General features: G+C 41.1%; 1 protein-coding gene across 1 annotated transcript; it reads right to left on the bottom strand.

Annotated features, from left to right (window-relative positions):
* Positions 1 to 1,527: 1,527 nt before the first annotated feature.
* tmtc3 (transmembrane O-mannosyltransferase targeting cadherins 3) lies at positions 1,528 to 23,912 on the bottom strand. Its single transcript, XM_084672782.1, has 14 exons — positions 23,845 to 23,912; positions 19,001 to 19,214; positions 18,380 to 18,598; positions 16,051 to 16,150; positions 14,584 to 14,699; positions 14,098 to 14,270; positions 12,408 to 12,660; positions 9,366 to 9,514; positions 8,999 to 9,119; positions 8,643 to 8,754; positions 7,192 to 7,295; positions 6,096 to 6,265; positions 5,191 to 5,417; positions 1,528 to 4,274 (listed from the first exon to the last, which is right to left on the bottom strand). The coding sequence occupies exons 2-14, from the start codon at positions 19,187 to 19,189 to the stop codon at positions 3,406 to 3,408; spliced, it is 2,802 nt and encodes a 933-aa protein (XP_084528908.1). The 5' UTR covers positions 19,190 to 19,214; positions 23,845 to 23,912; the 3' UTR covers positions 1,528 to 3,405.
* Between the last annotated feature and the right edge of the window lie 2,561 nt (positions 23,913 to 26,473).

The following is a 26,473-nucleotide window of genomic DNA, read 5'->3' as shown; positions in this document are numbered from 1 at the left end:
GACTAAAGCTCAACATCAACTCTCTGTATGCATTAGGAATCCATGGAGCTCTGGATCTCCACCACCATCTCCCTGGTCCTTCGCAAACGAGGCTGCAGGTCATTCAGTGTTAACAGCACTCAACACAGTCACACTTAACCAACACTTAACCATGTCTCCTTATTCCTCCTGTAACATGTCACACAATCACAGAAGCAAATGAGAATTTCTGGAAATGGCATGTCTTCTGAGTTATGGTCCTACCACTGGTTGTGACACAAAGCCCCAAAGCCTCACATTCTGTGGACAAGATTATACCAAGATTTGGGTGTATCCAGGTGTATGCTTTTGCCTGCAGCACAACAATATAACAATATAAAGTATTTTCTCATTTTATTTGGTTGACGCCGGAAGCGAGATCGAAACAACAGATGGTGTGGGAGGCGATGTGGACTAAATCTCCAAAACATTTATCTTAATTGTTAAGACCTAATAAACACACCATTCAACAGCAATTATATTAAAGGGATTACATGGTAGGAGGACAGAAAGACAAATGTGGAAGGATTACATTTCCTCTAAGGATTCAAAATGTTTTAAATTAATTTTGCGCCTAACTTTGAGCCTGACCGCACTGATCATGAATGCACACGTTGAATGCACAAAGTGAAACAAAACCAATAGACCGAAAACAAGCGGCTGTCTATATATGAACGTCCGGATATTATACTAACGCTGCTCGTATTTGTTTTATAGTTACGATGGAGTTAATGAGAACCGCCATTGTGTGGGTGCAGCTGGATGCCCTTCAAATGTGCACTTATGTGTTCGTGACCTACAAGTGCCTTTTGACACTATAAAGTATGAATTATACATTGCATCATTGTCTGATGACGTTTTTTTCTTCTCAGACTTTTCAATGTTGATTGTAGCACACATTGGCACAGGGTCATTACATTTTTTTATTTACCCTTTGTTTTTATTATATTTTGTGATATGAGTTGTGGCCAACCTTTTTGAGGAAAAAAGGCAATAATACTGCCTTTCAATATACAGTATATATATATTTTTTGATAAAATAAAAAAATACGAATTCACACATTGGCCTCCCAGTTGATAATTGTTATTTTAAACTTAAATCGAAAGAATATGAAACAGTTCATTTTAAAATGTTCACTAGGAGAGCAATGTTTCACTTCAAGGGTAGTATTTTAAATCCCATAAGAGTTCACTTCTAAAATAATTGGATGAGGACCTCAAATGTCTGTGCATTGGCATTATGAAATCAGGAGCACCACGTTCAATTCAGTTAATTCTGTGTCAACCCCACATCTTAAAAGCCATCTATACCATCCTGTATAACTCCTAATCTGTTGCATGGCAAAACGAGTATGAATGGAAGATAACATATGATCGATACCAGTATACAGTTTAAGGTTTGATAATATGACAAAGTAATATGTCCCAAACAGGTTGTATTCTATGTATACTGCCTAAAGCAGTACATATTATGCAAGCTGTAGAATTTGTACCATGTGAAGCAATGTATTGTTTTTTTGTCAACCACCTTTATTTGATATCATTTCACCTGACCACCACCCCTTTGCGAGCCAAACTTGTGGCTACAATTACAAAAAATACAATATTGTAAAATAAATCATCCTCTTCATCAAATAAACATAGATAAAAACAAAGTAATGATAGATAGGTCAAGTGATAGATATGGTGTTTAAAATGTTACTACAGGTATGGATATGAACAATGCTTGTCAACAACGGCAGCTTGGTAATTATAGATAGCAGGGGGGAAAAATGGTACCAACAGTTTTCAAGAACATGCCAAATGGCAAACAATTTATGGTGAGTCAGAAGCAATTACAATATGAAGATCACAGTGCATGTAAAAATAATAAATAATTGACAAACATAAGCATCTATACAAAAACTCCCCACCAACATGATACACATTCTTCTGACTGCTTATTTAAGAAGTGGACAGAAAAAAAAAAAGAAAAAAAAAAAGCAACACTGTAGTGCTAGTCAAACTGTTTAGTTTCCATCATAGTAATTATGGACAGTTAATTGCTCACCACTTAAATTTACTACATAAAAATGAAAGTGGAATAATATGACACTGTGCTGTAGCATTAACAGACTGGCGAAACAGCCAGCCAATTGCTACCGCATTCGCCTCAGTGATTATTGTGTAACAAACCCTGCTACAGACATTGAAAGAAATGAATCGGTGTGAGGTTTGTAACAATGTCAGGAAAAAACTGTGTTCCCAAGAAAGAAATATTAAAATAAAGAGAACACATTTTCTGGGGGGGATCTGTCTACATTCTCTCTCTGTGTGTGTGTGTGTGTCAGCTGGGTGTTTTCTGTGCATCTTAAAAATCCAAGTGCGTGGAAGCTCAACAAGCTGAGAAGAGGAAGCATCTTCAGTGTAAGTGTGCTGTGAAATCAGCCAGTGAGCAGAAGGAGCCTTGGTAAATGAGATGAACCCCATGACACAGCCTGGGGGAGGGACATGGTGCTTAGGGTGCAACGGGAGTAGAGAGTGGGTTTTGCACGTGTCACAGCCCCCAAACATGACAGGCACAGACCAGAGCTGAAACGCTGACACCACCGTGCCATCAGCAGTGAGCCAGAAGAAACACATCTGAAGAGCATTGCAAGTGGGCCCCGGGGCACGGTTGGATGTATGGGGCTTTGAAGGACGAGGAGTAAGTTATCTTAATCAAAGAAGGAGCCTGTGCACCCACACCACCGAGACAGTAGGAAACGCAGATGACATCAAGGGAGTAGAAATAGAAAAACAGAAGCTTGGCGTTCACACTGAGCGTCTAGGGGCCTGCTGTAATGTGACAGAGCAACAGCTTCAGTGAGGTGGTGCGAGTTATTTTCATGCACGTACGTAACACAGACCATCCTGTCTGAAGTGGGGCTAGAGTAAACGTCATTTCCTTTAATTGTTTGGAATACAATCATTCAATAAAAACAAACACACACACACACACACACAGAAGAAAACTAAAAAAGCACATTTGGAAAATTATAATAAATCCAGTGATACACAAGAAGGGGCATCCATCTGACATAACAATATATAAATAACTACAAATGCAAACATTCAGCACTCGCAGCTTTGCATCCTTGACTGTAATATTATAGGCATTAAATAGATTACTCGTGGTTCACCCCTTAAGCGGCTTAGAGTAAATAAACCAGTTTCCAAAACAAGTTTCCCTTTAATTTTGGTGATTAGAGTTCAAACTGCTTGTTAGTATGGCATTAATCTATTCACACATCAACAAAACAAAAGAATAAAAAGCATGCATGAAATTGGGTTTGTTCTTGACAACTAAATCTCATTCTGGAGCTGTGAATAGCTCTATAAAAAAAGCAGTCTTGGGTTAAATTGGAGTTAATCACCGCTCAATATGCGCTCAATCTCTTCCAGTCTCTTTAGGGCTGCCGCCCTTTTCTTTTCTATGTCCTTAATCTCTTTTGTGGATTTACTCTTAGTCCGCTTGTCTGCCTGGCTGCCCTCCAAGTGTTCTGATTTATCCTCTCCTGCATCTCTGAGGGTCCCCACAGAAGCGGATTTCCGTGCATTCTTCTCATTCACGGCCCCCTCCCTAGCGTCAGTGGTTCCCCTCCCTTCCTTGTCCTCTTCCTGCTCCACCTTTTGTCGGGCCTCCAGCTCTTCCTTTGCTGGTATGGTGGCGCCCTCTGCGGGGCTAAGTGGATGCCCCGCTGCGCTCAAAGCCGCCATCTTGTTGCGCACGATGCTCAGGTGGCGGCGCACGTACTCCTCGTGAGGCGCCATGGCGAGAGTCTCTTCCAGGCAGCGCTCGGCGCGGGCCAGGTCGCGCTCCTCGAAGAAGACCACGCACAGATTGTGCTTGCCTTGAACATTGGTGGGGTCCATGCGCAGGATGTGCTCGAAGCATGCCTTGGCACCCCCGGTGTCCTTCTTGTGGTTCATCAGGATGTCTCCTTTGAGGATCAGGCCTTTGACGTGCTCCGGGTGGTGACGCAGCAGCTCGTCGAGCACAGGCAGCGCCTCCAGCTCCCGCTTGGCCTGCGAGTACAGCAGCGCCAGGTTGAAGAGGGCGCTGCGGAACCCCGCTTGCAGCCGTATGGCCTTGCGCATCCAGCGCTCAGCCGCCGCGTTCTCGTTGGCGTCCATGGCGAGCATGCCCAAGTTGAAGTAGCCGTTGGCGTCGTCTGGTTCCTCTTCCACGTACATGAGGAAACGGCGGTTGGCCTCCGGGCGCAGCCTGGGCTCACCTGCAGCACAGGAAATGTTTTATCCTACAACTAAAACTAAGAATCAAGCTGTGCCTAAACCCTATGGATGAGTTTTGGCAATTATCGTGAAAAAAGAGGCGTGGGCACAAAGAGATGATGAGGCGCAGTTACCCAGGGGAACAGAAAAGGCTAGATTTATCGTTTTGAGAACCGTAACGACAGGTTGACTGCAGTAGGCGTACATAATCCTTATATATGTCATTCTGTAAAACCTGTGAATAAATAAGCAACGAAACAAACCTTCTGAACTTGACATAACCTATATTAAGATTGATAGTATAAAAACCGGGGAGTGTGCAATTACAGTGCTAACACATGATTGACGAGCCGCACAGAGTTGAGAGAGACCTATGTCAACAATCGCACTGAATCGCACAGGAGGTACGCCTTACCTAATAAATAAGGTTCTTACAATTCAGGTGAAGCGTGGAACATGTGGGGGAGTACTAATAGGCTACGGTTGAAATGGAGGGGGGGTTATCTGGTTTTAGAGAATAGCAGCTGGTGAAAAAAGAGCTTTGGTCAACACACCTACGAGAGAGGCAGCATCAGGAGAGTGAACTTTGTTGAGAAAACATCTCTGCCAAGAAAAAAACATAGTGCTGCCTGTCTACAACTGTTGGGAGTCTTCTTCCAAGAAACCACACCCTGCTCAGATAACCACTTTCTAAAGTTTTTGAGTGATGACTAAGCAATTGGGCAAGCAAAGACCTGAAATCATATTTCTCTTGCTAATCCCTTCCCCTCAGCACATTCAGACCAGGGGTTAGCTATCATTGTGACAATATCAATAAAATATCACCCTGAAGTTAACTGAATATTCAAACAATTTTCAAAATGAAATTTGCTTCAATCCTTCCGTAAAACCCAGGATTTGGGGGTTATGCCAACTCACCAGACTCTTGCATGAGCAAAGCAGAGTTGAATAGGGCCAGCTTGTGACGAGAGTTAAGCTCCAGCGCGTGGTTGAAGTTCTTCAGTGCCTCCGATGGTTCCTTCATCTCAATGTTGACGATGGCCAAGTTGTACCACAGGTCGGCGTTAGTGCGGTCCAACTCCAGGGCTCTGAGGTAGGCCTCCCTGGCCTCCGTAGGCTTGTTCATCTTCAGAAGCAGCTCCCCTCTGTGTTCAGAAAGATGCCGAAGAGGGTTAGACAGAAACATATATCAGATGCTATGGATCTGGAGGGGGGAAAACAAACTGCATCGTCAGGTGTGGTCTTATAATTGCAAAAATACAGTAAAAAAAAAAGTACAAGTCTGCAGAAACATAGTGTGAATTCATGATGAATTCAACCCAGTTATTCTACCGTTACCATAAGAAAACTAAGACACAAACTCATTTTTTGTCATTATACAGCCAAACCAGTATCACACCGTGCACCTGTGGCATTCATGCCTCACGACATTCGAATGAGGAAGTCGATGCTGTATGGTAAGGTCAAAGAGGAGCAACAATGTTTTTTCACAATATGAGGTTGGGTGGTGTTGAAAGTGGCACATTCCTCATTCTCTGTGGACCAGAGATATCAGCCAGAAGTAATTCTGCTTTCCCAGCTGAGGTGAACAACGGTGCCACTGAACAAAGGTGTCATAATACCCATGAAACAATTGCCATGACATGTAAGGTTATGTAGGGATTTAAAAATCTAGGCTAGACAGTTAGACTATACAACTTGCACATTATGTACCAATTATGTGCCTTTAAAGATGCTTTAATTCAGACACATCCAGGATCTTAGATTCACAAACTGAAAGTGTAAAAGTACGATACAGAAAAAAAGGAGGCAGTGTGCCTTGCCTGCTGATGTAGGCTTGTTTAAAGTCAGGCCTCATGCTGATGGCCTGTCGATAGAGTTGGTCAGCCTCTTCCAGGCGTGAGTCATTCGTCCGGATCAGATTGGCCAGGTTGATGTACACGTTCAGGTGGTTGGGTGCCACCCGTGTGGCATACTTCTTTCCTGGAATAATCTGTCGAGGCAAATAAGGGTCTGTTTTTGAAAGCAACATGTGATCCAACTCTATCCACTTGTCATATGACACTAATGAATAAAAATCTCTCCATCTTCTCTCTCTCTCTCTCTCTCTCTCTCTCGCTCTCTCTCTCTCTCTCTTTGAAAAGGTGGTGGACTAAACTCTGGACACTTATATCCATGTACAACCGGCTTGAGAGCCCTCACCGCAAGGAACACCGAGTACGATAATTGAGACACATGCAGTCTTGCACACATACCCAAGCAAGGCAGTCTGTCTGATGTTATTTTTACATTTGTATGATGCATTTATTTGCTAACCGCAAATGTCATAGTCTAAGTCCCAGTCCTTAGACTATGTAATCAAATAGTTTACCTCATTTTTGTGTTCATGTGACCTTGGACTAATGGCATAGCAGTAGGTACACAAGGGCTTGTTGGGACAAGGTATATGGAATTTGCTAGGATTAGCCCTAAATCTTATGTTTTCTTGAATTGATGAATGAGCGTATGCATCAAATAGTCCTCCGAGTGACCTTGATTGTGTCAGAGGTGACGGTTGTGGCTGTTGCACCACACCACTCGGGATTAGAGAGATTATCCAAGGCTATCATTACATTTAAGATACACAAGAAGGTTAAAAACCCTAGGTTAAATTGTCAAAACGTAATTTGCTGTGGTAATCAATAATCTGTCAACTGTGGAGATTAAACACGTTGAATGCAACTGACACTTTGGTCTCAAAGCAGGCCTCGGGCAAAACGAACAATATGCACCCTGTTTCTCTGACGCTCAAAGCAGCCATATATCAAGCCTTTCAAAGGGGACAGGGTATTCTGCAGTCCTCCTTGGGAACAGCAAACACAACACATATTTCATTTAAACGCGTGCGCATGTGTGTGTGTGTGTGGTCTTGTCACATACCTGTGGCATGAGGGATTTGGCAACAAGGTAGGCGTCTTCAGCCTCTTTTGATTTGTTTAGGTTCTTGTATGTCCTTCCTACATTCATATGTGCCCCAATGTCATCTGTGAGGGCATGCCATGGGGAACAAAGGTTAGAAAAAGAAGCCCTTAACCAGAACTAACATGTTTCCTGCTGTCAAGCCAGGATAAAAGTACAGGATCAGGTCGAGGTGAAGCACCAGATCTGATCTGTGGAACTGTTTAGGAAACAACCAAAAGGCATTACCAATTTACATATTGGAATTAAATAAGGCATCAGTACAGCAAACTAATAACACACACACACACACACGCACACACACTTAAAATACATAAAAAAAAGAAATAAAAATGCAAACAGTTGCCTGCGGGAACCTGTGACCTACAGTTAAATGTTAGAAACTATTGATGTTATGACAAGCGTAATGGACAACTGAAGATAAGTGAACCAGGAAATCCCTGCCCGTTAATGTGTTTACAGAGTTGATCTTGTAAAAACACCACTTGAGTGATGAACCAGCAAAACATTTTAAGAACATATTGAGTCCGTTACCAAGTTTTATGTCTGACGAGTCGCAATCCACCCTCCCTGCCCAAATGATATTGTCAACACACTAACCTACTCAAACTATGGAAATCAACTTCATACAGGTCCTTAAAACATATTGCTTCACAGACTATACATTTGAATTGTATCTCTTATTCAGTCCTATTACATGAACCATACAATGTTGAGAAGCAATAGCTGGGCCACTGTTTCTCCACTTGCTTCTTGTTATACAGTCTGAACTGAGTAGGAGCTCAGAGAGAGAAAGACTAAAGTTTGTAACATCGTCATTTAAGTCCTATTCATACACTGTCCTTGTCTCTAAATTCAGAAACTATAACGCTGAGAGTGATATACAAGAGGGTGCAGAGATCCAATTAAATGGCCAAATGTATACTTGAACAGTATTTTACTCTTTACATACATTTTCTTTCTCAGTCAGAACAGACACAAACACCGCTCACCCCACATTCTCCACACAGTGCTGATGCTGTTGAATGTCAGCCCAGTTAGTTATCATTGTTCCATTTGATTACTTGGCTAATCCCTGTATTTTTTCTGTGCTTTTTTCAGATGAACTGATTTGTACTTTTCACACGCCTAAAATGTGAACTATGGAACATCAAGGCCAGTAATAATATAAATGAGAGTTGAAGAACAACAATGAGATGACTACACATACCTTCACTGTGATTGTTGCGATCTTATCATAAACTGGTTTTTGATAGCAAGTTCAGCCAAAATAACAGAACACAATTTGAGGCACTGAAGTATCACCTTTGAGACGGTGAAGTCATCCTGTATCAACCACTGCTTAAGATATCCAAGTTCTAAGGTTTGCTTTGAGGCAGATTATAATGATAAATCCGTTATTACTTTCTTACCTGGCTGGACCCGAGTAGCCTGAAGGAAATATCTCAAGGCTTTTTCATAACTGTTTTGATTCTCCAGAGCATGGCCAACATTGTTCCATAACTTGGCATTATTCTTGTTGACCTGAGGGAGGGGCGAGAGGAAGCAAACCTAAGATCAAGATACTTTTTTTGCTAAATGTCTGCAATCACATAAAAAACACAAAAGATTGATCTGTCTCAGGTTGATGACAAAGATGAATTATCCGGCTACAGAGTGAGTACAAAAATATTTATGGGAGTAATTTGGAAAACATTGCTCTGGGAGGTGAGCAAATATAAATTGAAAGTTGTGTAGCTGTTCATGTCCAGGAAAGACCTACACCTACTTTGAGTGCAGATGTAAACAGCGTGTACTCAGTCTCCCAGTCCCAGTTTCTGTTGAATGTTTTGACCGCATGCGTTGCGAGAAGCACGCCTATCATCAACCACGAAAACCTCTTCATGTATCTGTGAAATCAATAGACATGTTGCACATACAGTCAACACAAGAAGACAACACCTAATATTGTCTGTTTTGTTAGATATTGTCTGTATTGGTAAAATTGTACAATAACTTTCACATGAACCTAGCCTAACATTATCTGACACCCTTCAAAAATAATAAATAAATGAGCGTGGCCTGCTAAAGGATTTTGTAAGGGCTTTGAACTTTCTATATTAATCAAAAAGGAAGTGTATTGGCCTTGTACTCACCCTTTATTGGAGACAATCCTAAATCCATGTGCCACAAGCACACAGAATCCCATGCTGGGAACATACAGTACCCTCTCTGCCACCACAAATCCCACAGGGAAGAAGAGGTTGGATGCAGGGATGAAAGGAAGCACAATCAAAGAAAGGGCCTGTGGAGGATGGGGGAAAAAAACCAAGGATTAAACGAAATTGAATTAACATCGCCATTCTTTTTTGCTACACAAACTAAATATGTCAGTAGGATAACAGAAAGAATACTGTTGTCGGTGTCTGTTTATTAAAATAGAATAGAAACACCAGAATTCTGATGTACTGAACATCGAAGGCACATTAAAGGCACAACAGAGAGGTGTGCAGTATGTAGTCCGACAAAATGTGCCACCTCAAAATCGGTGTTGACTTTTGACCGTGCCAAATTGGCATTGTGATGTGTGAAAGGCATAGTAGAAAGGCATGACCCGGGAGGTCAACCTTGTGGTCAAGAGGTAATTATGTTTAAAAACTGATGTACTGTGCTCCTAAAAATCCGTCATCTGTAAATGCTGTAAAAGTATACAAAATATTGTTCATCTGAATAGACCAATACAACCCGCATTAATACAAAACATCCAAACAAAGTAAATATAATCGCTATTTCAACCTAAATACCTCTCCAACCACGGCTGCACATGACCTGACATGGAAAACAGGATGTGCACATATGTAACTCCAAAAGTTTCAAATGTTTGTTTATCAACATCAATTCCTGAAAATGTCCATGTACAGATCCTAAGGATTTCTTTTGCATAACATTCCCATATTTGTGTTAGTCTGCTACCACAGTGTCCTTGGACCCTAACTTCTCAGCCCCTATTTTGTTTAGACAGTGTCCACGCTCAGGCTCACACTCCAAGGTTAAGATTTTCCATGGACTTCAGCAACTACACAACTTTCCAGGATATGAGTCTGTTTCCTTCATGTCTCTTTGATCCAGGAACTTAGAGAGGAGCAATGTCGTCACTGTCAGAGACTCAAGGGTGATTTTGTGGCACACACTGTCCTCTGATAACTTTGGTGTGGGCTGAACCCAATTACACTTTGCATAAAACATTTTCTTGTAAACTACTGTTATAAATCCAGTGTTCCTGTACCAGTCTCCTTTAGTCATGATTGTATGGCTAGATGTCTGTGTTGTGACGTTGATGTGAATCATCAGTCTTTATTGTGTATTCTTGAATTCTTCAACTTGATACATAAAAAGCTTCAGCTCCTCTAACATAATTTAGAGAAAACACTTAAAGGGTGAGAACAAGATAGTCTCATAAGATAGAAATCAATCCTTCATTGCCATAAATTCACAACTAGGCAACTGTTAACCTCATAATTTCACATCACAGGGATTGTTTTTGGCGATGGCTTCTGAGGATTGTCGGAGATGGGGTGTGTTTTATGGATCTTTTGACCACTAAAACAAGATACAGGGCCGAAAGAACGCAAGACTTTATTATCAATTCATGTTTTTGGTCCATTTTCATCGCATGGAAACATCCATGATCCAAAGTCAACCTTACTGGGAGTCTGAAAACACTGCTACCACACACACACACACACACACAAACACACACACTACCACACACACACTACCACACACACACTACCACACACACACACAATTAAGCTACACTGGAGCATGGTCTGAACAAAAAGGACAGTTTTGAAGAGACTACCTCCAGCAGGTGTTTGTAAAAGGTAACCGAATAAAAAGAGTAAAAATAAGTGAACTCCTGAGTGAACTCCTCCAACATTTTTGTGAACATGAGAAATCTCCAAATAAACTTGCATATCTTTTTTGGGGTTTGCCGTATGATTTACTTGTCCTACGCATTTACTGATAATTTAAGAGCATCAAGTCCTGCAGTTAAGACATAATAAATGTCCTTGGTTCTTCTTTCATCAATAGCAACCAAAACTGTCTAAATGCAAACAGGACAACACTTCTCCATGTCTGCTGAAAAATCACATGATCAAGTTAGACTATATTTTTAACTATCAACCGATTGTCACAACCTATTTTGTAACATGCCCCATATACTCACATATTGTCAAAGTGAACAAACTCCAAACGTTTCCTTTTGAAAGCATATGGCTTTTTTGGGGAAGGATAAAAAAATAAAAATAAAAGTTGTAATAAAATTTGACTGTCACAGCCTATGCAATTTTTATATCCTCATAGAACCTGTTCAACAGAACTTCAGGTCATTTTTCCACAACTGTTGATTTGTAGTCGTTTTCCCTCACTGTCCGCAAGGTTAAAAGCAACAGTGCGAGGAGGAAGTTCACTCACCCCCTTTTGAAAGTCATAGGACTGTTGCACAAGACTTGGGGGATTGAGTACCCCTGTTTCTCTAAGGGAAGACAGAGAATAGAGAGTATGCCGGCGTTCACACTGAACTTTCAAGGGCATTAAATCTGCAAAAGGGGGTCATTCAAAGGAGAACATTATTTGTACTGATCTAGGAACGAGAAAGAGGCTGTTGAGTAAGAAAACAACACTTATATTGGTGGGTCAGGCATTAAAAATATATATATATTTTTTTATAATACTTGCAATGTAGGAAAATATTGACTTTGGAAACATTCGAGAAATGTGTTAAAGCTGTGGCATCAAAAGAGAAACTTGGTACCAAGATGCATTGTACAACAAATCTACAGTCCATCTAAAACGTCCCAATAAACTATCCAGACGATTTGGATGCACACTTGGAATAAGGAATTACACGAGAGTAGCTGCCAGGATTAAAGGGGGGAAAAAAAACGACTTCAACTTGAAAGTTGCACCTTCAACATGAGGCTACTTAAGACTAAACAAATGTCGATCACTATAAAACAAACAAGAGTGCAGACAGTGCAGCAGACATCACAAAGTTCAATATACCCGTACAGGAATCGACTTTAAACCGGCCTCTGAACATCAGAAGGAAGATTTAGGAAGAGTAATCCTTTTGGAGCCAAAGAGAAGACAAGAACTTGTCCACTGATCCGTAGCCCTCGCTTTTTCCTTACCATGATGACAGTCTTGGAGGAGCTGTGGCTGTAACGCAGGCTGTGGTAGGCCAGCAGACCCAGGAGGCTGTAGAACGCCAGGGTGGCCAAGTTCCGCAGGTCCAGGGGTGACTCCACCAGTGGGATGGTGCCCATGGTCCAGTCACAGCAGAGCTCAGAGGGATTGAGCAACAACCATGCATTGACGGGCAGCAAGTAGTTGAAGGTTAGCTGCCTGGTAGGCGCAGGACTGACGGCTGCAGGGTTATCAAACCTGGAGGCAGGAGAAGAGGATGAGTGGAAATGTGATGTGTTGGTGTATCAAGCACAAGAATGGTAGGAATACAAATCCAATATAGTATAAAGACCCTTGATCTCTGTACATCTATTATAGTGTTTCATTAGAAAATGACGGGATGAGGGAGAGGGTTATTTTGAGATGCTTAACTTTCTGTAATGTCAAGCTGTTGTTTTGAGCCATGGGAAAATACCTCTTGTGGATGTGGCTGGCTTCATTGCCAATGTGCTTTCTAATCAGTTGTCACAGTATGGCTATGAGGACTACCACATTGACTTCCTTTGGCAAAACTATTGAGTTCAAACGTAACAACTCGCATGCAATAAAAATTGAGTGTGGTGCATTGTGTCGTTAATCATTATTATGTCTAGATGCTTCCTGTTGTTTTGATAACACAAAATGATGTGATACAATCTGGAGACAGGCAGCAGATTACTGGACAAAGATTAAAATAGAGGAAATCTTTAGGAATGTTATCTTCGTCATGAAATGCCATCAACTTAAATCTGCGCACATTCCTTAAATGAAGAACACTGATACTGGATACATGGAACACCAGAAAAAATGTGTTTGGAGGAAGACTTGGGTAATATATTGGGTAATATAAGCAAACATTTGAGATTTACTATAACATCCAATGATTGGTGCTCTCCACATCTGAGATACCAATACACAGCTATAGCCTTGTAGCCTATAGCCAATAAGTGAAATGTTTGTGTTGCATACCTCCCACATTCTTCAATAGGCAGTGGTGACATCCTTAGCACATTCACATGGGAAAAGTAATCTACAGTAGCCTATGGCAACAGCTCAGCATTCACTCCACTTTGGCACTGTCACAGAATAAACCAGTTTTGTCTCTCAGGCATAAGGGCATGACTATAACAATAAAAAGGTGTTAAACTCCTTTTAAAATATTCTAAGTTGCCTTAGGACAGACAAAAAAAAAAAAAACTACATAAAAAGATCAAGTCAGGACATAGTGGAACAGGCCTATTTGAATTTCCTTTGTAACCCACGCTCTATTAAATATGACAGACTGGTGTAAGGTTCAGGTGTAGAAAGGATCGAGACCATTTGGAGCCTGAGTCATGGGTCCTTCCAGAGCCTTGTTGAATTGCCTAGCACCACTGGTGCCGAGATGAACAGCTTTTACAGGCCGAGGACAACCAGCTTAGGAGCATCAAAGGGAATGAGCACAGATAGTAGATCCGGTTGTGTCACTGTAAGTGAGCAGGATGTTTTGATATTCAACTCATTAAAAAGGTCAGGGAGCTACCAGAGATTGATGAGGCTAGGGGTTATGTACTCAGGGTTTGTGTATGTTTATTTTTTTTACAGCTAATTTCCCACTGTTGTAGCCTGTAGGTAGCCTGATAGTTTTCCGTGTATTGTATTTGTGCTGTCACCCACCTGGTAAAAACAGGGAGCTGGGATTGGATGACCTGGACACGGATGATAACCAGCAGTAAGGTGCTGATAATGAGAATGATAAGCTTGAGGAGTGTCTGCAGGACTGCATAGGGGAAACCATCTTTCCCCCGAAGTACCTGTAGTAGAGTGTCTACAAGTATGGGCAGAGTGAACTGAAAGAACAGAATAGAGAGGGAAGGGGGGGGGCAGAATAATGGAGAGAACATAGACTGTGTGAGCTGTCTGAAAATGCATCTTTCATTTCACAGATATGTACTTGTGACATTGATAAATAATTCCTGTTCATAACTTGAACTCATGTCCTTGCATGTAAAGAAACAAAGAGAGGACAACGTTTCCATAATAGAGGAACAAGTCCAACAGCTAAAATACCTTCGTCCAGCTTATTTTTTATAAAATGATGCTACATTAGGGCTAAATTCACCCTATGCTCATATTGACAGTAAGCAAGAATACAGGTCTTACCCCTTGAGCAACAAACACCTCGTGGACACAGCAGATGCCAATAACAGTGATACCCTGCTCTTTACAAAGTGTGGCTGCAGCCACCAGGACCACAGTCAGAGCAATGGGGGTCCAAACTGAAGAAAGGCAGAGAGAGGAAAAAGAGTGAGTGAATTGCTTTGCCCAAAAGGATCATCTCAAAGCAGTGTGTGGTGTGCTTTGTAGTGGATACGTGAACTATGATAGTACGGTAGTTTAGCTGCGCATGTTTCGGCTCCACAGCACACTAACCACCTAATTTTGAGCCAGGAAAAACCCTATACATTATAGTGTATTTCATCCAATGATATTAATATGAATTAAATAGGCATTATTTAGGTCCCATGGCATGAAAATGTCACTTTATGAGGTTACTTAACATTAATATGAGTTCCCCTAGCCCACCTTTGGTCCCCTAGTGGCTAGAAATTTTGATAGGTGTAAACCAAGCCCTGGTATTCTTCTCCGCCTTTGAAAAAATGAAGGCTCAAATGCTCCGATCTGAAAATCTTCCCCTTATGTTATCATAAGGGGAAAGGTTACCTCCCCTTTCTCTGCTTTGCCCGCACAGAGAGTTTGGCCCACCAATGAGAAAAACAAGCTACGACCGTGCTAGCATGATATTGGTGTTTCCTCGAGACATTATGGCTTGCAAACGACCGAAGCATGGCAGTTAGCCCCGCCTCTCTCCTCCTCATAGCATTTAAAGCTACAGACACAGAAATAGCACGTCCTAAGGAAAGCTCACTGTGGGACTGCTCGTAGTGGCTGTAATTCTGCACCAAGGCTGAATTTCGGGAAAGAGACTTCAGATACAGTATTAGGGGACCACTAAGGCCTATATAAAAGCATCCAAAAACAGCATGCCATGGGACCTTTAAACTACAAAGTTATCATAACCTATGGTCGCATTGGGGTCACACTGTCCCTCCACGCCACCCTACAACTACCTCCTGCCACCCTCTTATCACCCAAAGGGTGAAAATGTCCACCCCTGGTGTCCTGTTCCATTCATTATAATGGAAGAAATAACACTCGGTCGGTCACCTTGCATCCGTCACCTGCGTACCGCCTGACGTGTGTGGGTGGGGTTTGATTACCCTTAAACTAACACTGCATCCTCTGATGGAGAGTAATTCCTATAGTCAACTGCCAGCCTTCTTTATATCCTCATTTCTCAAGAAAGCAGCCCGCCCCCACACATACCCTGGAACAGGTTTTTTTGCCAGCGAACTGAGACGACTGGTTTGAATGTGAGAAGGCTGTTGACATTATTCATCTGATGTGAAGACACTCAGAACATGCTTGCATTGTTTCTCACGAGTGTCACGAAGAACACTGGCACGAGGAAGAAGTTTGGAGGAAAATGTAACGTGTTTAGTCATGCGTTTCATTACCCATTTCTTGTTCCTGGTCACAATTGAATGAGTTCTAGAATACTCGACTTACCAATTGAATGGTCTGCCCCTTTGGACCTGGTATAGGCCAAGAAAGCAGCCAACAAGAAGATTGAAGACAGAAGCTCTGCTCTGCCGACCACGCCTGTAATCTGTCAATCAATCATTGAATGGATGAGAAAAAATAAATTGATATGTTTTATAGGTATCGAAAACAATATATTCATATTCACAATATAATATATATATTCAATTTATCCATGGCCTAATACACTGAATCAGTTGTGAAAATCACGTGTTTAATTGAACACATAAATCCTTTCTAAGCCGTAAAACAAAAAAAACAAAAATTGGGGATGAATACTGTTACAGTACAAGTGTGAAATATGACTGCCACCCTATGGAGGGATGTCTAACTGCATAATATTTGTTTTACCAGGTTGTCTGGTCAATATTGAGGAGTAGCCTATTTAGCCGTTAAGACGGTAAGAATGTTCACATTATATAACTTAACTCTACACTGTAGACAGTTTTGACTGTCACTTAACCCATTTAGGCCTCAATCTAGAAGATAACGCCGAGCTAAATCACTTTAACCGACCTCTACCACCAGTTCCTTACAGTGTCATCTTCTTGAAAAATCGTATCATTGTTTCTGAATGACTGAATTCTAGGAGATCACTGCACCTTGGACTAATATGGAAGACTAATATGGAAGTCAAACCATAAAGAGCATACCAGAGCACTTTATATGTTAACTATATGTGTTCTTGCAACATGTAAAAACATACAGACGGTAGTGGCATAAACCATTCCACATCCACATTCAGACAGACACACAGACTCCCTTGAGACACTGTGTAATAAGCTGGCCGGACGAAGGCACAAGGAGTCTTTGTCAATGTTGATCATGAAGGGACCTTCAGTGTGCACTACATCAAATGAAAAACAAATGATCCATTGAGAGTGAGATTCCAGACAGAGATAAAGCAAAAGGGCATCAGCTGGACTGAGGGCTCCTTCGTGAATGTAATGGGTTCCTTTCAGGAGGTCTGTGAGAGTGACTGCACTTAGGCCGCATGAAGGAGGAACGACATGAAGACGATTGAAGGACCAGGGCTAGATGCGTAACATTATCGGTCCCTTCCTAGGTGTCGGAATGTCCCACTTTGTCTGGTTTTTTTTCTCCTGTTGTCAAGCCATGTCTTGTCATTGCAACTCAACAATTAGGATGTAATTCAAGTACAAATTGGGGGGAGGGGTTTAGGTGAGAAGCCAGAAGGTGAAGTCCAGTTCAGATGTGTGTGTGTGTGTGTGTGTGTGTGTGTGCCCGCCAGTGTCTGAGCTGGATTCAGGCCACTTGAGTTTGAGTGAATTCAAAAGACACAAAACTAAATATCATGTTTAACTGCGCTGAGAACGTTTTTCAATAGCATGATAGTCTGACAAATCTGTTTATAACTCAAAAACTGTGCACCTTGAGTTCTTGATTATGTGTTACGCTCACTATACGATAGGTGTAATTTTTACATTGCTTTGGATAAAAATGGCTAAACCAATAAATGTAAATGCAACTTTGACTTATTGACTTATAGTATTAATCAGCGCTTCACACTAATTGTATTTATCTATTTTACCCCTTCAGGAGAAATTACTAATTTGTGTGAAATTCAATGAACAAAGATTTGTCTCAAAAAAGTTTTGTATAGGAAGTCAGGCTGAGCGGTGAGGGAATCGGGCTAGTAATCTGAAGGTTGCCAGTTCAATTCCTGGCTGTGCCAAATGACATTGTGTCCTTGGGCAAGGCATTTCACCCTACTTGCCTTGGGGGAATGTCCCTGTACTTACTGTAAGTCGCTCTGGATAAGAGCATTTGCTAAATGACTAAATGTAAATGTAGTATAAGGTTGAGCACTTAAACCTTGTACTCTGGTGTTTACACAGGGGGAAAGCAACAAAAAGCTTAGAGACTTTTCAAAATGCTTCATCAATCTGGTGGCTTTAGATTATTATGTTAGAACTGATCTGGTGCCTCATTTTTTAATATAAATTATATAGTTGTTGGCCATTAAACCCACATAAACAATATTGAGATATATATTGTATATTGCTCTTCAGACCAAAAATATAGAGATGTGATTTTTGGTCCATATCGCCCAGCCCTAAGGCAAAAATGTTCATGTGATTTCTACGGACAGTTTAATAAATGAGCCCCACGGTTGCTCACATTTGAATAATAGTGAGCTTCTCATTCCATCTTATCTGACCTATGGACCTCTTAAACAACATGCCTACACTGACTTGGATGATAGGTAGTTTGAGAGCCCCCTTTATTAGGTGGTTTAAAATCAACCAGGTCAAATAAGGATGTGCAGTCTTACCGCCTCAGTGTGGATGGGGTGCACTGCAAACAGCAGCGCCGCCACCAGGCTGGAGGTCATATCCAGGAAAAGGCGGCAGACACGCAGGAACAGCACACACACCACGGCGTGCAGAATAACATTGAGCAGGTGGTAGGACGAGGCCCTCAGCTCACTGAAGATGTAGTTCAGCCGGAAAGTGAGTACCGTCAGGGGTCTGTAGGATTTGTGGCTCCTCTCCTGTAAATTAACATTGAACGTCAGTTTCCTAATCACTTGGGAACAGACGTGACATGACAAGTTGCAAACACTAGGCTGGTGAACAGTATAACTTAAGTATCAGAAAAATCCAGGAAGGACAGGAACTAACCCTGGTGAAATCTCAACTTTTTGACTAATGCTAACCCACATATCTGATTCACAGGACATGTTTCACAAGGACATGTTTCTGGAACTGAATCTTGTCAAAATATCTAAGGAACCATTTCAACTGCTGTGTGATTGTCTTTATGATTTCTAACCGCTAACCCTATTTATTAGCTCTGAGGGATATGTAGCAGTGCTTTAAATATAAAAAAATATATTATATTTTCTAGGAAAGTATTTTCATGCTATACAGTCATCTCACAGGGAGATATTTACCTCAGCCATGGGAGTCCCCCAGAAGTCATTGAGGAAAAGGTTGCGGAGAGGGGTAGAGGGGCGCAGATCCTTGTTGTCGAGGATGGCTGAGACATCGTCAAACACAAAGCCACAAGACAGGCTGTTCCAGTAACAACCCACCACCAGTCCAGTCAAAAGCAAGATCTCCTTCCACGACACAACAGCCATTGCTGATCAAAGACTTCATTGATCACTGTGGAACAGAGAGTAATAAATCAGTGCCACTTTGCATGAGATTTAAATAAATTCTAAGTTTAGTCTCTCTATTCATTTCAGGAATCTGTGTGTGTACAAATTAGAATGGATTTAGTTTCCCACGCTCAACTAAAGAAGTGGACACTCCGCAAAGTTCATATTTTGCATACGTCCTCTTTATAACCCAACGTGTGCAGTGCCGGGATTGACGTTGTTTGGATACGTATTTCGTACGGTTGCCATGAAGTGCAAACCACACCCTCTAATATGAGTACATCCCACAAATGAAAACACTCCCCCAAAATACGAGTCAACTCCCCCAAATAGGATGACTTGCTCACCTCCCCCAAATGGGAAACGACATTACATTAACTCAAAAACCCATTACATTAACTCAAAACGGAAAGGGTTGGTACTACACTGTGTCGCTGAATGGATGCAGTAACTAACAAAAAATAAGAAATTCATTGACAGAAGTACAAAATGAAATATCCTGACAGTTACGAGCACCAGGACCTTTATTTGGCTATCGAAGCATGTAGCAAGTAGTAGGCTACTTATGCAAAATGTCTATGGCTCTGGCATAGATGTGCTAAGACTGTTGCACAGCAAGTATCGTATCGTCAGAGCCTGTTTAAGGAGAGCCTTGCCACTCCCCATTAAGCCCCATTGTACCGAATTTGGCTGCAGTTCCACTTGGGGTGATCGCGAGCGAGTGCATGTCGAATGGGAGTCTATGGAGCTAAACGGCTAAATTTGTCTCTTTCGCCTGATTGTCGTTGAAAAATCTCCGATTTGATTGTAGTTTGTGCATATTCAACATGGATTATAGGTCGAAAGTTGAATGTACGAGTACTTATGTCCTTTTGATTTCTTACATGGTGAGTCGTTGTTGCCCATAACACGCTAGCATTCTGCTAATGAATGCTGATTGGTTAGTGAAGGACTGATACGACCAGAGTTCCCGCTTGATGGCATCCGAAGCGAAATCAGAAAGTTGGAGCATTAGCAACATTAGCAACAACATAGCAAGCCAAAACTCTTTCTAGCATATGTATTGACAGGGAGAGCCTAACCTGTCAGCTGTGTTGTTGATGCCCTGAGAGAAAAAAGTAAGTGACCAGAGCTTGCCGTCAAGCAGTAGCTCTGGTCGTACGATGTGTATGACGTCAATGACATTTTCAAAAGCTTTTTAGAACAGAAAGGCGACTTTAAAACAATCCAACAGCCAGCAGTGTGTATTTTTTTTGCCTCCCCTTTTGAATTCAGAATTCAAATCACTAGACAACAAATTATATACTGAGAAAAGTGTATTTTGAGGGGTACCGCTCCATGGACCTCCATTCATTCTGCACTCGCTCGTTGGCGCCCTCACATGGAACTTCAACCAGTTCAGAACCCGGAAGTTTCCCGAGAGTGGCAGTTCTCTCTATATTAGACATTCTCTGGTATCGTGCCGTGGTGTACTTCTAGTAGCATCATCAATTGCATCAAGACTTGCATGTACAGTAAGTAATGTCACATTAAATAATGTATTTCAACTCAAGCTTGTGTGGTGCGTCGCTGTCTTCAATGCCACTAAACTTTATGTCAAAAGAAACGTTTTTAATTTCCGGCACATTCAAGTTTGGCTAGCAACAGCAGCTATAGAAGGCTAGCTTGCTCGTAGCACAATCCAAGAACTTATAATAGGTGCGTTCGATATGGACCGACTTCATGCAGCGCTGCAGTCGGCTGACTTGACACAGTGAATTCCGGTTAGACTTTTTGTCCGACTTGAGACGGCGCCGAGGCTAGGTCACTGTGACGTAGCCATCAAAGTACCTTGAGATCGATTTGAGAACTGCCGGCTGTGTAGCCGAGCGCATTTTCTCAAGAGCAACTGCACGGGTTCTAATGACGACACAGCTATTTCATGATTGGCCAGACTCACACACGACAACTTTGACGCGTGTTTTGTAATTATTCTGACACCTTCAATTTCGCTAAGCTCAAATCGGGACCAAACTGTTTATTTGAATTAAAAATGTGTTGAAGGGTTTGAGTCCGCCTTCACTAACGGAAAGACTAAGTTTAATTATAAATAAAGTAAAATGAACAAACAGCGCTTGATCGGCCATGACTGACGTCAACGCAGCAAACCACATTAAGGTTGAATGTCCGACTTCACAGAGCCGTTTTCAACTTCTCCTCGACTGCAAGCGGCTAATTTTGCCGGTCGTTTCATGCAGATGCAGTCCATGTCGAACGCACCAATTGACTCTATGGCAGTACTGAGACTATGCAGGTCACGTGAAAAATTATCCAAAGACTCATACCCGGCAGATGAACAAATCATTGATCCTAAGACTTGGTTAGCAGAAGAACAAAACATTGATCCAAAGACACAATTTGGAGGTGAACGATTCGTTATTCGTAGGAGTCTGGATCATTTTTCACGTGACCTGTATAGGCTCAGAAGAGGAAACAGAAAGGATTTGTTTACCTCATTCACTTTCGCGTGACTAGGTTTAGTAAGACGTGAATAATATTCGTTCACAAGTAATAATTACAAGTTTTGTTATTTTATCCATTCGCTTTACTTACAGTTAAGTGCAGTGTAATTTTTTGCCGCGATAACTAAATATTAAATGCTAGTGTTTTTTTTTATTATCATACAAACTGTCATAGGAATTTATTTTAAAATAGTATCTTCTGGTTTACATGCAGGCCTACATGGGAATATGATACATTTTGGACAGTTGCAGTGGACGTATCTTGGCCAGGGAATTGGCAAAAAAAAATTGAACACCAAAAATATGAAAAAAGTGGGCGGGGCTGAATAAGATGAATAGGTAGGTAATAGCTAATTGCGCATGGGTTTGTGACGTTGTGATGTTAATGACGTTGGTGACTGTGGATAGCTAGTAAGCCACAGTTACCTTCACTTTCTCAAAATAAATTAAATTAAACCTAAAACTTGTAAAATCCAATACAAGCAACGCAATCGTGACCAAAACGAACCTTTTAACATAGATATTGTCTATGTAGTGCAAAAACTGAAGGACGAGTTGGGGTGTAAATAATAATAGTAAATATATATGACAGATAATATAGGTTGTGCCTTGCCAAAGGCAAGCACGCCCCAAATGTAGCCTACCGTGATTGAACTAATGCAAACAAAAGCATTCGCAATTAAATTAAGCTGTAAGGAAAATAGGGAAATTCTGTTACGTTATTTAAGCGAATTTGCTTTTACAAACGATATTCAGCTGCTTTCTCAAAGGAGAAATGTCATCACCAACATCATCACAGGCACTGTGCCCTATCTAAAGTTCCAGGAATCTGTGTGCAATTTTATCACAGGCACTATGCACTATCTAGAGTTCAAGGCATTTGTATGGTGTTTCACTGACAGCTTAATCACCAACTGCATCACGGGCACTGCGCACTACAAATCTACCAAGTAGTGCTGGATGGAAAGCACTGTCAGAGAGACAGCTGACATAAGATTTCAGACAGACTTTTCAATCATTACACTGAAAAGACTGGTCGATTTCACTGCCATTAATCTATCACCAAAGGAAGGTTTTTCTATGTTCCCTGCTTAAGTCAGACCTTATGCCCACGTAAACTATTTAGACCCACTGGTAGATATACTGTTTATCTCACATGTTTAAAATCACATGTATACACCCTTCAGTCTAAATGCAATCAGCTGACTAAATGACTACAAAACAACAACCCTGGCTTTACTGCTTTCGGTGAATCTACACTTAGAAGACTTTCCTGTGTAATACTAGCAAATAGTACATTGTAAATCTTTTTTAGGTCACGTTGATGTTGAGTGTACATTTCTGTCCATTGTATCTACCTGACTAACACTGTCTGACTCCTAGTACAACTCAACAAGACATTGGTCAGGAAAAACAAGCAGTGACTTATACCATGCCGAAATCGAACACAAAGTAGGAGCAGATGGTTTAGTGGTGATCCCTTCAGTCATTTAACTTGTGTGTGTGTTTAGTGTTGTGTCATATCCACTTGTCACACTGTGTGGTGTCAATGGATGCAAGGCAAAGCACCAAACATGTCAGCGTAATTGTTGATGTACTCAGGGGTGTGAATACTTATGACAAATATACTATCTCTCTGTATTTCATTTTCAGTAAGTTAACGCAAACGGCGTAGTTGGCAACGCGTACTACTTTGTCAACGTTCAAGCTCCCGCTACTCTAGTACTGTACATCTGAAGTATGACTCTTAATGTAGCCCGTGATCTAAACCAACGTTGTATCTGTCTGTAAGTACCTGAAGAGTGTGAAGTATTATTCTGTCGTATGTTAATACAAATATGCAAAACACTGTCTGATACCGAGCTAGCTATGCATATAGCAGCAACTTGGACATCATTAAAAAAATCTCGTCAAGGACTACGTACTGTACCGTCGACTCGGAGCTAACTCTACTGCTAAGACAAGCTAGCTAGCGTTTCAATCAACCAGCCATTCGTTGTTCCTTGCCTGTTAACCTTTTGCATTGTAAAACCTGTATTCAATCACATCAATATAGACAATTTACTTAAAAATCGACACAATATTATAGAGCAAAAACTCAGTTAACATTCAGAATAAAATGTTGAAACATACGTTAGAATGTTACTTGGAGATTGGCATTCCAGGTTTCCTGCTAACCATGAATAATCTTACTACTTCCGGTTCACATTAAGAAGTACCGTGTAGAAGGGGAAATCTAATAGACAACATTTATAAACTTCTATGATATTTGTTTATGATATTGAGGTTTTTGATAACCTAGTATAGTAGTCCTACTGACCAACCGTCTCTGAACAATGTATCATTATGCTAAAATGAATATATATCTACCATTAAAGTCAATAATAAATGTGTTCTGAGTTTGTCACACCACATGAAAATGTGTCAATAACCACCCAACCCATTGGAACGATTAAAAAGATCGCCAAGTAAATAAAATAAGTTATAAAACTGTTGAAAGAATAAGCAGTATTCTCCTCTCAAGCGTTAAGGCTGTGTCCGCTGAGGGCATTGAAACCACGCCCACTCACGTTGCCTCTCTCAACTATCGAAGAAAATGTCAAATGTGTCAGATGTTCACAGCAGAGGCAGGTGTGTTGGTGGTGAAAATCAGCTCTCCATCTCTCCTCTTCACAAAATCAATCCACCTCTTCTTAAGCTCATCATTCTTGAGAATTTTTTATAAGGAGATCTCTAACTGTTTTGTAGCGCTTGCAGGGGCGCCACTATATGTTTTGATGATTTCTATAAGTTTTTCAATTTTTTGGGGCCCCTGTCAGTCAAGGGGCCTTAGAATCGTCCTACCTTTCCCCCCCGATATGGCACCCCTGAGCGCATCCAGGGAATATGCATCTGCAGGACAAAGGCATAGCTTGCTAGCAAACTGTAGGCTGTAGTGATTACTAAATAAATGTGTTCATGCAGCGGCGCGGCTGACTTAAAGCAGTGAATTCTGGTTAGACGTATAACCTACAGTAGACACAGCAAGCCTGCTCTTTAAAGATGGCGTCCACATTAATTTCTATGAAAAGTGCTCAGCCTATGGAACATATGTTGCACATCAGTAGCGGTTTTTGGCACGGGATCCGGGAGGTGGCAGCTCACCACTATTATTTATAATGGTTGCGGAGCTGTTATCTATAAAACCAATGGTATTGAAGGTTTAACAGTGTCAGATAGACAAATAATAGTAAGTCAGTTTGCTGATGACACAACTTTGTTTCAAAAAAATTAACAGTAAATTCCACTCGCCTTACATTCTTTCAACCAGTTTTCAAAGGCTTTCAGGGATACATTTAACCCCCCAAAATTTTGAAATGTTAACATCACATGAATTTCCTTTGCAGGCATTGTCTAATATACAAATTAAGAAGGAAGTGAAATATTTGGGGATTGTTATTTCTAAGGATAGAGGCTAAATGGAAAATACAAATGTACAAAACAACATAGATCAATGTAAATCCATACTGGATAGATGGCTGCAGAGGGATCTTACTATCTTTGGGAGGGTTCTTTTGTCTAAAATTGATAGTTTGTCCAGACTCATCTACCCAGCATTCTCCTTGCCAATTTCCACACAAATGATTAAACTAGTAAATAAGGTGAATTTTAAATGTATTTGGAGAAATAAATGTCAGTACAGGATGACATGACTAAAAAATTTGAAGACGGTGGTGTGAACGCAATTTATTTTGACATTATGAATGGTGTTCTGGAATTAAAATGGTTGAAATCAGTCATACAAAATAACCACTCTGTCTGGTTTATTGTCCCCAATGCAATTTTTGACAAACTAGGATAAATACACTTTTCTTTCGCTGTGACGTTGAGTGTATTGCATACTTGTTAAACTTTCAGCCTTTCATCAGCAAGTGCTGCTTTCTTGGAAGATGTTCAAACACAACTTCACACCTCACAACACTCCAGTTTGGAATAACAAATTTGCTCCATCGGTTTGTTTGCTAGCCATGCAAATGCAGCTAGGTTAGTGTGTGTGGACCCTGCCAACATTGTGACATCGATATGGTGCGATTAACTGGATTAATTTCACTTTAGCTACGTGCATTTCAGATGGTAGACACTCAGGTCACCTTGTCAGATAAGAAACACAATGAATTGTTTAATTCACTTCCTTAAACAGGCTCTGACTCAACTCTCAATAAGATCAACTCTATGGCTATAATGTATTAGCCTGGCTGCCAGCCCAACTTCTCCCCGCCCACAAAAAAAATTGGTCGGGAAGTTGGGTCTGGAGGGTCTCGTATTGGGAACAACGACATAAAACCAGGATCTGGGCGGACCAATGAAATTGCCAGGGCGGCCTTTATACGATGATGGACAGATGATCAACAGTAACGTAATCAACAACGTCACGAAAGAGCCCTTGGGTTGAATTCGTTTTCAACAAACAACATATTACGTTGCTCTGATTGGTTGTAGGTCTATCCAATTGAGCGAAGAGGCATTTGTTTACGAGTTCGGTTGAAACACGCCCGTAGTCACAGCCCAACGGAGAGTTTTCAGACTCATATTCTGAATAGAATTATGAGTATGACAACGTCAGGCTGATAATGTATCCCAGAGCCATAGAAAAAGGCAATGGCTTTTCTATGGCTCTGATGTGTCACCTCAACTATGGCGGAAAGGGATCAATTGTGAAACTGACTGCAAAATTTTTTTGGGGGATCTCGAAGCGTTTACACCTGAAAAAAATCTAAACAAT

The sequence above is a fragment of the Hypomesus nipponensis genome, chromosome 14 (assembly GCF_054491055.1).
Source record: "Hypomesus nipponensis isolate SF chromosome 14, ASM5449105v1, whole genome shotgun sequence".
Classification (NCBI taxonomy): Eukaryota; Metazoa; Chordata; class Actinopteri; order Osmeriformes; family Osmeridae; genus Hypomesus; species Hypomesus nipponensis.
Note: the sequence above shows the minus strand (reverse complement) of the source record. Positions and strands in the feature narration are given on the sequence as shown.